General features: G+C 40.9%; 1 protein-coding gene across 1 annotated transcript in view; it reads left to right on the top strand.

Annotated features, from left to right (window-relative positions):
• Positions 1 to 319: 319 nt before the first annotated feature.
• The window catches only part of esamb (endothelial cell adhesion molecule b), a 57,046-nt gene continuing 44,889 nt past the window's right edge, over positions 320 to 12,476 (top strand). The window contains exon 1 of the mRNA XM_085370328.1: positions 320 to 374. Coding sequence (XP_085226454.1) covers positions 320 to 374 — 55 coding nt within the window. The remainder of the gene's footprint in view (positions 375 to 12,476) is intronic.

Consider the following 12,476-nt stretch of genomic DNA (forward strand, 5'->3'; position numbering starts at 1 on the left):
TCCATAAAGCGGACTCAGCACAGCAGCAGAGAAACAGACGGAAGTGGAACAGTTTGAATGTTTTCTTCTCTCCTGACATCCGTGGAGCGCAGGAGCGGGGGAGACGCCGGTGCGCTCCGCGATGTCAGCCGCTGTTAATGATAGGGATGGGAAGAGGAGAGGGTGCTTCGTTTGCAGACGTCGCCTCGCATGTTTGTGTAACGGACAATTAATTGTTACCTGAAGATAACTGGGCAGCACTTGTGGAAAGGGAAGTGCGAGGAGTGTTTTGGTGCCAGCTTTAGAAAAGCTGCTGGGAGCAGCCGGTGGATGTGGCACCATGGGGATAAAGACAAGACTCCAAGCCATGCTGATGTTATTGTGGATCATTCAAGGTAGGGTAATTAATCCACTCACGCTCCCTAAACCTCACAGCATGTCAGTGGCGACAAAACTATGTTTTTCTTCACCTTTATAAACATCTGAGAGCAAATAACCAACTTATCACTGATGGAAGAATTTGCTTTAATATTGAATTGTCAATGAATTAAGCAAAGAGTCAAACTCCATTGAATAAAATACTTTTTTAACTGAACATGCACGACCTCTATACACTTCTGCCTCGAAGCCGAGTGGGATTTAAAGGCGTTTATTCATTGCTCAGATTCAGACTTATTGGCAGTAACAAACAGCGAATAACCTGCTTCAGTCCTAATTACGCGTCTTGGAAAGCTGAAACCTCTTTCCACCTCCTACCTTAAATTTTGAATTTAGAAGCAGGGACTTTTCATTAAATATGTAATTTATATCGCTGTGGCTGCAACTGCTTATGTGTGTGTGCGTGTGCGTGTGTGTGTGTGTGAGTGAGTGTGTGTGTTTTTATACCAGAGGTTCCCTTTTAAGCACACAGCAGAGTACTCCTCATTTTAAGAGGGCATAATGTTGTTGCATGGTTGAATGCTCAGAAATGAATTTCAAGGAACTCAAACGTTGCTGCCTTTTTTCTCTCCCCCCCATCGTTATTGTCCCCTGTGAGGTTAAAAATAACATAAAAGCTTGAGTCTACCTGAAGGAGCCGGATGTCATTTTTGAAAATTCTAGTCAGAGAAATCCCAGCTGTCAAATTAAGAAGGCTTACCTAAGAATACTGGTCATACAGGTTTAATGTCCTGCACAGTTTGGCCCCTGTTACTGCTTTGTGTGCATGCAGTTAATGCGCAAACGTTTAAATAAATCATAGATAGTGACTGACAGACTGAAGCATTGCAAATAAAAATGTTAATGCTTTTTGAACAGCAATTTGATGCAGACAAGTTTAAATCATATTTAGCTTTTATCAGTTTGGACTGCAGTCATTTCATTTAGCTCTAAACCCTAGAGCCAAAACAAGCACAAACACACACACACACACACACACACACACACACACACACTGATGTGCTAAAATATTATTAATTTCCTTCTGTGAATACACACTCCAATACACCATCCAGGCTCTACTCCAAAACACCCTTTAGGTTTTTCTGACTTGGCCGATCTTATTCCTGTCAACCGTGCCGCTGCATCATTTCCTACCAGATGTTTGCTTTCTCCCAGTGTGGAAATCAGAGATTGTTACAGCTTGTCTCCTTTATGTCAGGATTTGTTTGGTTCAAACTGGGGGTTTTGACTTAAAAGCAGCATCAGGAAAGACAATACTGGAACTTTATATCAATCTTAACTTACATTCAATGCTGTAATCGCTTAATAAAAACATCAGTGTTGTTCTCAAGCAGTTAGAGGACACCTGAGTTCAAATCTGTGTGGGCTTCTGCATTGGAGCTACTGTAGCGTGACATTACGTCTGCCGCGCTTTGATTTGTGCAACTGCTTTTAATGGGATGAAATGAATGAATTCAGTTTGTGCCTCGCTGATGAGAGACTTCAACCGCTTCTTGTTCTGATGATCAAATAGCTTTTTGGATTTGATCGATGGATTCCTTTTTACGTCTTGGACAGCAGCTAAGCAGCCTGTCAAACCCGTCCTGCCTGTCAGGAAAACGTCTGCCCGTCCTGACTTTAGAAGAGCAGAGAAGACTCTGTTTGTATTGATGAAATGCAGCAGCTTTATTGGCCTTGCATGAGAAGACCCGTAGCTAATTGGTCACTAAACGCTTAAATAAATCTGTTAATATGCTTCCTTTGGGCACCCATTTTATTTTTGATGATTTGAGGCAGATTCTGAACAATCGTTTGTACCCATTAGCAGCAGTAAATCACATCTTGGTTGTACCATTCGGTGTATTCATGCAGAAATGCACTACTCTTGCCCATTAGATATTTCAGATTGGCCTGAGGACCGTGACAAGGTGACTTGACGTGGCACCATCGCTCCCTTCTAATTTGAATGTCTTTCTCTTTGGTTTTGCTATTAAAAGAAGGTCATGTCCTCAGCCGATTGTCTTCACTGACGTCTGGTTTATGTCGTTGGTGTAAGCTGATGATTGCGAGCCAGTTATATCCCTTTTCAGAGACTAACTCCCAGAGCTTAGCGTAATTCTGATTATGTATTGCATGATTAACTAAACAAGAAATTAGTCAGTTGTGGTCCAGCTTGGAACAAACAGCATTCCTGGCAAGGCTGCTGCATGAGTATTAACTGTCAGTGCAAAGATTTGGAAGCCCTCAGAGACCACCGCAGAATGGCAAAGAAGTGTCTCAGTCTTCTTGATGTCAAAGTCAAAGCATTTGTAGATATCAGGGTGTTTGTGTCACTCCCAGCAGGAAACTCATATGAAAGTGAAGACTTCAAGAACTGTTGAACTTATTCATTTAACATGTCAATTATCTTATGAACAAAACGCAGTCATGTTTGGTTCTTTTTAAGCAGTTCAGAAAGCCAAAGCATCACATACACATAAAATTGTTGTTGTCGGTTCATCATTGCAGGAAAAACGTAAGCCCAATATCCCCTCATAGTTTACCACACTGTAGAAGCAGGAAATAAACAATATGCAAGAATGGGACTGCATCAGGCATTAGTAGTCAGTACCACAATACCAGTCGAGTTACACAATTGTTGATGCCTAATTTGATACACAGATTGCCGAATGCGTGCAAATGATCTCAGACTAAGTTATAAACACAGACAGACTGCCAACTCTTTGGAGTCTGTGCCGATAGCACAATTCGCCTGCAGCGCTACTCTTTATAGTAAGACACTCAACTCAGCTGGTTGCATTTGGTTTTCCTAAATAAAGGCACGGTTGCTGAGTGTCTATGTCCTTTAGCAACATCACTATTGTGAAGGTTCCATTTAGATTCAGAATGGTAAGTAGTTACTGTGAATTTCTGTGTAAACAGCAGCAAATATGTGATTTCCCCCCCGATTTTTTACAGTTAGTTGCTGTATTATTATAAACAGATTGCCTGAAATTGCCAGCTTGACCCCATTCAGTCAGACTGTTGGTAGACATGATATGATAGCAGTCACTCTAAACACAACAACTGTGAGTTGCAGTCATCAAAGAAACCGTTTCAAAAGATTAAAAGTTCATACCACATGGTCACAATGATTTTGGTCGTGCTGCAGATCAAAATCATATTATTCAAGTAGAATCATTTTTATTGCCAGTACTGCTGAAATGTTTGTAAGGAAGGTTTGTCGTTCACAGCCCATGGCCACCATGTTGAAGGCCCACACTATCAAACAGGAAACGGGGGATTCCAAATTGTTTTATAAGGGGGGGGGGGATTTTGGAGTGTGCCAAAAACAGAGGGGAGATTAGCACTGTTTGCAGTAGTTTTCAAATCTCTTTTAAACATCGTGAGTAAATTTGATTTTGTCTTTCTGCTTAGAAACCCTATCAATGGAAAGCAATGGATACAACGTATTTCAAAAGGCTTTTACTTTGAAGATGAACAGTCTTCAGTTTGTGTTGCACTTTCCACAGTTTCGCTACAGCTGTGAGAGTGGCTGGACTGGACAGTGTTTGTAGACATGCAGTCAAACTATGTCAGCAGCAATATGCTAGCAACGAAAGAAATCACAAGGTTTTTGCCATCTGGTTGGGAAAGATGTTTTTCCCTAGTGACGGGTGGTTGCCAGCAGGTCACTGACCAGCCTGTAGGCCTGTGTGATTGGATTTTTAGCAATTATTTTTCCTTGCAACTGCCATCGAACTCCAGCAACCACTTGCAATCAGTCTGGCAGTACTAATTTTACCCTTAGAGCTGGTAGTTTTCACACGGTCAGATGGTCATAGATCAGTGTCCAGACATGTGCGACAGGCGCCTTATTCACTTTACTCTACATTGTCTTTACGATTGTTACACATTCAAAATGGCAGACAAGTTAATGCCATGTGGATAGTAGTCATGTGTCTGCAAAATCTCACTGCACCACAAAAGATCATTCCTGCCTCCGAGTGTGCTTCTTCCATCACAGACTCTTAGAAATACACTGTGTTCCAAAGAGATATGCTGAGCAATGGCATTTACTCCTTACCTCATTCATAATGTTGTTTAGCATTTAAAATGTTAGGAGAATTAAAAACTTGGTTTTCATTTAAAGGGGTCTTTAAATGTTGTGAGTTTCTTTTTTTAATAGGAAATTCTTTTTTTTCCAGGCTTTTTGCTGGAAACATTACATTTGAATGCTTTTGCAATCATGCCTCGTCGTCAGCTCCTCAGAAAACATCCTGATGCCGTGCATCTTCGGAGCCGCTTCATTGAACCAAATTGATCTTTTCTGGCACAAACTGGTAAATTGGCACCAGTTTCATGCACAGTTACATTTGTTAGGCTGACACATACCTTAGTGTGGGCGTTGGATGAGGAAGCCTAATTGACCAGAGTCCACTCTGTATAGCACAAACTCACAGAAAGACCCCTGCAGTGGGGAGAGACACTGATTGGAGGCAGAAGGAGCCAAAGCTACCTAAAGAATTCTCTCATGTAAAACTAGGTCAAATTAATTGGCTCACGCTTGCCAAACAATAAAGAGGACAGTGGTGAGCAGTGTTTTATGTTGCTGCACGCAACAGCTGCTGCATGTTGGACTTCATACCGACATGGATCTATCAAAACATCCAAGTTCCCTCTGTCGACAGTTGCAGTAGTGGAGGTTGACAGGTGTTGATTGGAGCTTTGCGTGCTGGATCACTGAGCTAATGTGACTTTGAGGCAGGTCATCAAAGCAGTCTGAATTTGCTTTGAGTTAACCATGATGGATGTGGAACTTTGAAAACACTGATGCGGAACAGATTTTTGCACCCGGTAACAGACCAGAAAGCCTCATCCTGGTGCAAAAATAGTTGTTTATATAATGCTTGCAGTGGTTTCTTACAGTTTGCTGGTTGTGTTTGCGCTGCTGTAATGAAACTGTCACATTTTAGCCATGCACATTTTAGCTGATGCACATGAAATAAGTAGCCCACATTTCCCCCACATCAGAAAGAAAAATATGGCACACAACGTTAACCATTATGCTCACAAACTAATCAGCATTTTGCTTGCTGAATGACTTGCTTTGATGTTTGGTACACTGACTGCATTAGTGATTTGCTATCCACAGCACACTCTTACAGTCCAGTAACGCTCAGCATTGTGCTGCTACGTTTTAGAACCTTTAAGGCAGTAACTTCAACATTGAAGAGTGGAATAATACCTACATTCAGGAGCTCAGTTTTCCATCTTTGACTTTAACAGATATTTATGAGCATTTTTTGTTTTTCAAATTAAGGCAACAAAGCAATAAAAAAATCTATGTATAGATCCCTTGAAAGTGAAAAGACTCAAACTAGGCCTGTGTAGAGGACGAAAATCTCATCTGGGTAATATAAGACATGAGCTTGGCTGATATTGGGGTTTTTAATTCCAATACCAATACCGATATTTGGTGATCAAAAAATCAGATATTCAAATATAGCGCCCAAAATATATATTTTTAATTTTACGCTATTGTTTGTTTCATTGTCTCGCAAAATAAACTGTTTACGGCAATATTTTTCATCGCAACGCCCAGCTGAAAACAGTTCGTGCAAGTCGAGTTGCCTGAGATTCACAGAATTTACAGAAAATGTAAAAAATTTTTGATATATATCGTTGTCGGGACGATAAATGTCTTATACTGGGATATGAGATTTTGGTCATATCGCACAGCCCTATAGTTATAACTATAGGCCATCATGGAAACGCCTTATTACTATGGGGAACAGAGCTTTCAGTTGCTCTGCTCCCCGGCTCTGGAACTCTCTTCCTCCAGCCATAAGAAATATTGACTCCCTTTCCGTATTTAAGACACAGCTCAAAACACATCTGTTTAAACTGGCTTATTCGCTTTAGTGCTGATTTTGTCAAGCTCTGTTTTGCAATTTTAACTTATTTTATATATTTTATGACTATTGTTCTTTTTATTAATTTTGTTCTTTGTAAGGTGACCTTGAGTTTCTGAAAGGTGCCCTCAAATAAAATGCATCATTATTATTAAAAGTAGCTGGGTGCCAGGTGGGTAACCCAAGTGGGCCCCAACCATCAGACCTGCTTCTACCCATCTGGGCCCCAGACTCATTTGTTGACTGGGCCTGATTTGGGGCCCATCCGGGTCCCATCATTAATCCATCTGGGCAAACACATTTGGGGCCACCATGGAAACTGAGGACAAAATTAGCTGGGTCCCAGGTGGGTAACCCAAGTGGGCCCCAACCATCAGACCTGCTTCTACCCATCTGGGCCCCACATATTTTTTTTGACTGGGCCTGATTTGGGGCTTATTCGGGACCCAGCATAAACCCATCTGGGGAAACACACTTTGGGCCACCATGGAAACTGAGGACAAAATTAGCTGGACCCCAGTTGGGTTTCCCAAGTAAGCCCCAAATATTAGCCCTGCTACTCCCTATTTGGGCCCCACATATGTGTGTTGACTGGGTATTTATTTACTTGCTCGTCCTCTGTGTGACTGTTCGCATTAGCTGGTAGTTTGTGGGATTTTAAACACGTTTCTGTCCATCTCGTGGGCAGATGATGGAACATCAGCACTCGTAACATAGCTGAAGGGTGTTTCTCCCATCTCTTTTCGAGACTGGCGTGTACAGTGCAGTTTTATAGTCCACATTAGACTTTATGTAACCATCCATACTACAGAGGTAACCCCTCATTTAGGAACAAGCGCCTTGATTTGTCTTTACTGATCCTTCTGTTATTCAGAGCTTCCTAGTTTTGTCTCACCTGTACTCACTGAGTTGATATTCACATGTGTGCCTGCATCCATGTGTTGCTGCATAAGATTGAGCACCGTCACCAAACGAGGAAAACATATTGCAGTAAACAGTGTATTTTGCAACACCATGAAATAAAGGATAGAGCATGAACGACAGAGATGAAAAGGTTTTCATTTCATCATCTTTTATATATTGTCATATTGCACAGCTCTAATTCACACAGAATATGTAAAGCACATTAAGATACCGGTTCTACGGCAACAGTAAACCTTTGCTTTGTAATAAGAGCGCATACACAGCAAGACCTTTTGTTTCTTTTGTGTCATTACTCGTGTCCGTGCCCGGAGAGGTCAGAGCTGTCTTTGCAGCATAAGGGAGTCCTAAAAAATATTAAGGAAGGGATGTTAATATTGTGTGTTTGTGTAGTTGTGTAGACAGTGAGGCAAAAAAGAAGCACAGAGAGATCTAGTGGTAAAGTTTTACAGGTGGGCTTGCCGTCCATGCTCCATTTTTAAGAGACTAATGATGTTTCCACTGGTGACCAGTCCGGTTCACCCACCAGGGGAGATGAGACTTGCAGGACTCATTTCAGTCTCACCCCTTTGCCAATTATATTGTCACTTTGCTCTTTGGTCTCACCTCAGATGCGTCACAGCTTCTGAATCACAGTTCTGCAGAGTAAAAAATATCCAAATGAGGTGCATTGCGTTTGTTCTAGCCGTTGGTCTCCCTGCAGATCGTTGGCCATAAATGATGTATCTTGGAGGAGTGTGTCATTTACACCCCAGGCGTAGGCGAAGGTCGTGATGATTCAGACCAGGTGCACCCTGGGTAAACAACACACACCAATGAGGTATATTTTCTCTTTAAATAAGACTTTTGCTCCGAGTGTGAACACATGCACAACACAAAGCTATTATGCATTGTGTGCTGTGACATTTGATTTGAAAAGGGCCGTTTATGTTGAGGTCTGAGACAAAGCAAGCCATTAATGCTACTGTTCATAGCTTGAGAAAGCTGCCTTAAGCTACTGGAATTAATTTCCGGGCAGTTTCTGCAATTCAACACAAACACTGAAAGGATTTTGAAATGTTATTGTTTGTATCTTCTTTTAACCATTTGAACATAAAAAAAAAACCTTTTTAACTTCTTCAGCATTTTAAAATCTTTGCTTTTATTAAAAGATTGATTTTTTTTTATCTTTAAAACCGCTCGTTTGTTAAGAAATGATACCTTTTTTTCTCTTGACTTGGTAGTGGAGGTAGGAAATGGCCTGTCTGATGGCAGGAGATGAGTTTTGCACTAAGATGCTTGAAGATTATAGTCCGGTTTGACTATCATAGTAAAGCAAAATTAAACTGGATGTTTTTGGTGTCGGTAATACATTAATTTTAAAATTGTGGTGACAGCCCTGTAAAGCTGCTGTGTGGTCCGTGTGAAAGCAGCAGGGTTTTTGTCTGAGGAGAGCGTCCTTTGTGCCTTTTCTGTTGTTGCTCGATCGTCTCGGCAGATGGAGGGGAAGTTCGTTGTGGCCAGATTAACGCTGTCATCTGGTTTGTGAGGCTAAAGAAGGTTCCAGAGGTCAATCCCACCATAGCGAGGCAACTCACAGGCTGCTGTTATTCCGCCTTACAAATTAAACCTGCATTACGCTGCGCCTCTGTAATGTTACGCTTGTTCATGTAATGCGTTCTTGAAGGAAAGCGTTCCTCTTTTTCACTGAAAAGTGTGATGTTTAGTGTGTGTGGGATTTTGTAGCATCACCGTAAAGTTAAACATATGTGGTTTAGTGTGAAAATGAAGTGCACTGTATAACAGAAACATGTGTAACCCTGAGCGGGCTCCCTTCTAGCAGCACAGGGCTGGCAGAGTTGAGCCTTAATCCCAGTGATCGTAGTCATCATTTTAGTAACACAACAAAATTTAACAGACCTTTATACAACAGAAGTCAGATAGGTGCATTAAGTGTGTTTTAAACTCTTGGAGGTTTTTAACATTACACAGCAGCTGACAGTGTGCTGCTCCTGTGACAATCATGCATGCGGGATATGCCCATGGTACTCCAATATTCTCTTATTACTTATTTGCAAAGTTCAGGGTTATCAAAGTTAAAGCAGAAATTACGTATAAAAAGGAGACGTGTCAGTCAGAGAGTCATGAGTAAAAACCTATAGAAGTCTGTCTGTGTGTAGATTTTGGGCAGCAAGCTCCGTGCTGTGGCTCCAAGTTTGTATTTTTTTAAAATATGTCACACACTCTGACCTGAACAGCCTGCTGGTTTGTTCGCTGAACCATCTGAGCAGTCTGTCACCTTCCAATATTGAAAATCACTGACAAGATAAATCGCTGCCCGACGATGTGCCTGCATGTGTCAATCACAGATGTTCCCTGCACTGCGAACAGCTGTGAGCATGATAGAGTGCAGTTACATACTACAGATAACAGACAGTCACACACATACACAGCAGAAGTCAAAGTGATGTTAACAGAGAACATATCATATGCAGAAAGTGCTCTAGAGTTTTGTTTACACCACAGAGGAAGACAGTTAACCTATTCAACCACATGAAAACGCACCACTAACTGGAGTATCATGATCATCAAGCAGTGGTTGGTCATGGGAATTATCAAACGTTAGCTCTAACATCTACAAAGTGAGGCTGTGCAGCAAGTCTGCAAATCCGTCTGGCTCACAAAGACACTGGAATCACCAATGAAGGTGCATCCCATCTGGCATTGCATTACAAGTGTCCAATAAACAGTAAAAGTAATAAAGACTTATGGAAACTTGTCAATTTATTGGATAAACATGTGTTATCCCCTAACAGTGGTGTCTATTCTTGTGCTGTGTGCATACACTGGAGAGGAAATAGAGAGGGATCCCACAGCTGCCGAGTACTTTGCTTTGAGTTTTATTCATATCCGTCATGCAGGTACAATTAATGTAATAAAAGGACTTTTAGGGGATGCATTTATCTGCAAAAAATGCTAAAATATACAGGAATGAAGAAGAGTGTAAAAATAAAAGCAATATCGTGTGTATTTTATTTTTCGAAAAGTTTTGGTCAAATATTTTATTTATATTTTTCAGAAGAATCCTCAGAAATAATTGTTAACTCGGTATTTATTAAAGTGGTTATGATCATCCTTTTAGCCATAATCACGCACCGATAGAGCAGCTTCCTGTTCATATTATATAGTGATTGGCCTGTGGTTCCAGAATCCTCTTTTTACTTTAAATATTAAGTGGTGGGCAGCTGATTTGAATCTTAAATCATCCTGTTAGTTTCCACTTTGCACTGAGGCTCCTTGCCTCACTTCCAAAGCTCAAATGTTCACCAACTATTGGATTGTTAACCCTCTAACAAGGAACGTGAGCGGGGTTAATCCGTTGTGAGACAGGTTAGTTTTACCCTGTTGTTGCAATAGTATTCCTACTTAGTACAGCAGGAAGTGTGGGTTCTTTATGATTTTTACCAGAAATCGTCAGCCTTATATTACTGCAAAGAAAACAAAAACAAATTAACACAAAATAAACTAACAACCTAAAAATACTCATTTGAAAAATATCAGCATAAACAAAATGTTTTAGTTTTAAGATCATGGTCCTTGACCTGCTCTCTGTGTATGTTAGAGCAAATCCTCGTAAAACAGGCGTTGTTGTTTCCATAAATCCTCACTTTGCTTTCTAGCCCTCAAGTGTTTAGTGCAGCTCTAACATCAATTTAGGTTGTGGATAAAATTTTCACTGTGTTTTGTGCTTCCAGGGATGGTGAAGCGATCGGCGGTAGCTCGTTAACGGAGATTTGCCATGTTGTGGTGTTAAGGTCATTTCAACGAGATTAACCTGAAAGCACTAGTGGGAACACAACGAATATGACTGCACATTTACGCCGACATCATCCTAGTGCAAAGACCAAAACAACAAGCATGCTACTAACTTTAGCCGAGTCATTTAGACAGCTGTTAGCACATGATTCTCCTTATGCTGCTGAGAATATAGCCCAGAAGAAGCGGATAGTATAGCTTTTATTTTGGAAAGAGCCATTTCTCTGTAATAAACTCTCTTTTCCAAAGTTGAGTGATTCCTCAATCAGATACAGGGCTTGCAATATCGCTAGCCCGACGTCCCGGAGCTAGCGATTTTTTCAGTCGGGCTACCAAAATCTATCTCTGCCCTGCCCGTCGGGCTATTGTAAGAAGGAAAAATATATGTCAATGCTTTTGCATTCTTTCAGAAATGTAGCTGGGTAATTATGTCATTGGCATCGGTGAGCCACTGTCAATATGTGACATATTGAAATTGCGTTTGAATTTGCGCTTGTTTTTTTGCTTTCACTTTGCAATCGTGCGAACTGTGTATAGAGAGCGACAGCACTGATCTGTGAGTGATGATAATTTGTGCACCAATTCCTCTGACATCGTCTTATTAATCGTTAGCTTACTATGCAAACATGACAAGTGAAATCTCCCACAGCAAGCTTAAACATGTGAGAGGTTGATTGCGCAGAGAATCGCTGAGCTTATGTGAGTCCGTGTGTAAAAGCAGCAGGATTTATATTTGACTACGATGACCTGGATGACTGAGAACCTTCACAGACAGATATATATTTTAGTTCTGCTGAGCCAAATAAGACAGGTCAGGGTGAAGAAGTGACAGCCAAAGAAAAGCTTACCACAAAACGGAGAAGTTATGACAAATCAGACTATAAGGCAAAAAGAAAGTGCAGCTTTATGGTTTCATGGACAAAATAATTTCTGTGGCTGCAATATGACAAGCTAAATAACCAGGGCTGCACATAAGTGGTCCGCAGGTGCGCATTCGCTGTCAAAATAAAAAACACGCACAAGGGTTAGGGTTAAATTTAAAAACTGTACTTTTGAGTTAAAATATATATTTATAATTTTAATAAATGACAAATTAAAAAGGCATGAACATTTTTTTTGTATCGAAAAAATATCGAACCGTGACACCAAAGTATCGAACCGAACCGAACCGTGAATTTTGTGTATCGTTGCACCCCTACTAATTTGATATGTGCAAGATATGCACTTTTTTCCAGAAGCCTTCTTTCAGTAGTGTTTATTAGCTTATAAAGAGAACAGGAGGTTTCTTTCAACATGTCTGACGGTTGCCTCAAAGCTCTGAAGCACTGCCAGCTGTCCCTAGAGGCTAAGCCATCACACAATGGCTTTTGTGTCCCCAGGTTGTTCTGTTTGAACTGTAGTCTCACACTGAACATCTTTTACAGAAAACTTCAGGACAGCACCTCACATGTACCCCTGATGTATTCC

Source organism: Diplotaxodon limnothrissa, linkage group LG14 (assembly GCF_057381915.1).
Source record: "Diplotaxodon limnothrissa isolate DT_005_m linkage group LG14, D_limnothrissa_male_GT1.1, whole genome shotgun sequence".
In the NCBI taxonomy this organism is placed as follows: Eukaryota; Metazoa; Chordata; class Actinopteri; order Cichliformes; family Cichlidae; genus Diplotaxodon; species Diplotaxodon limnothrissa.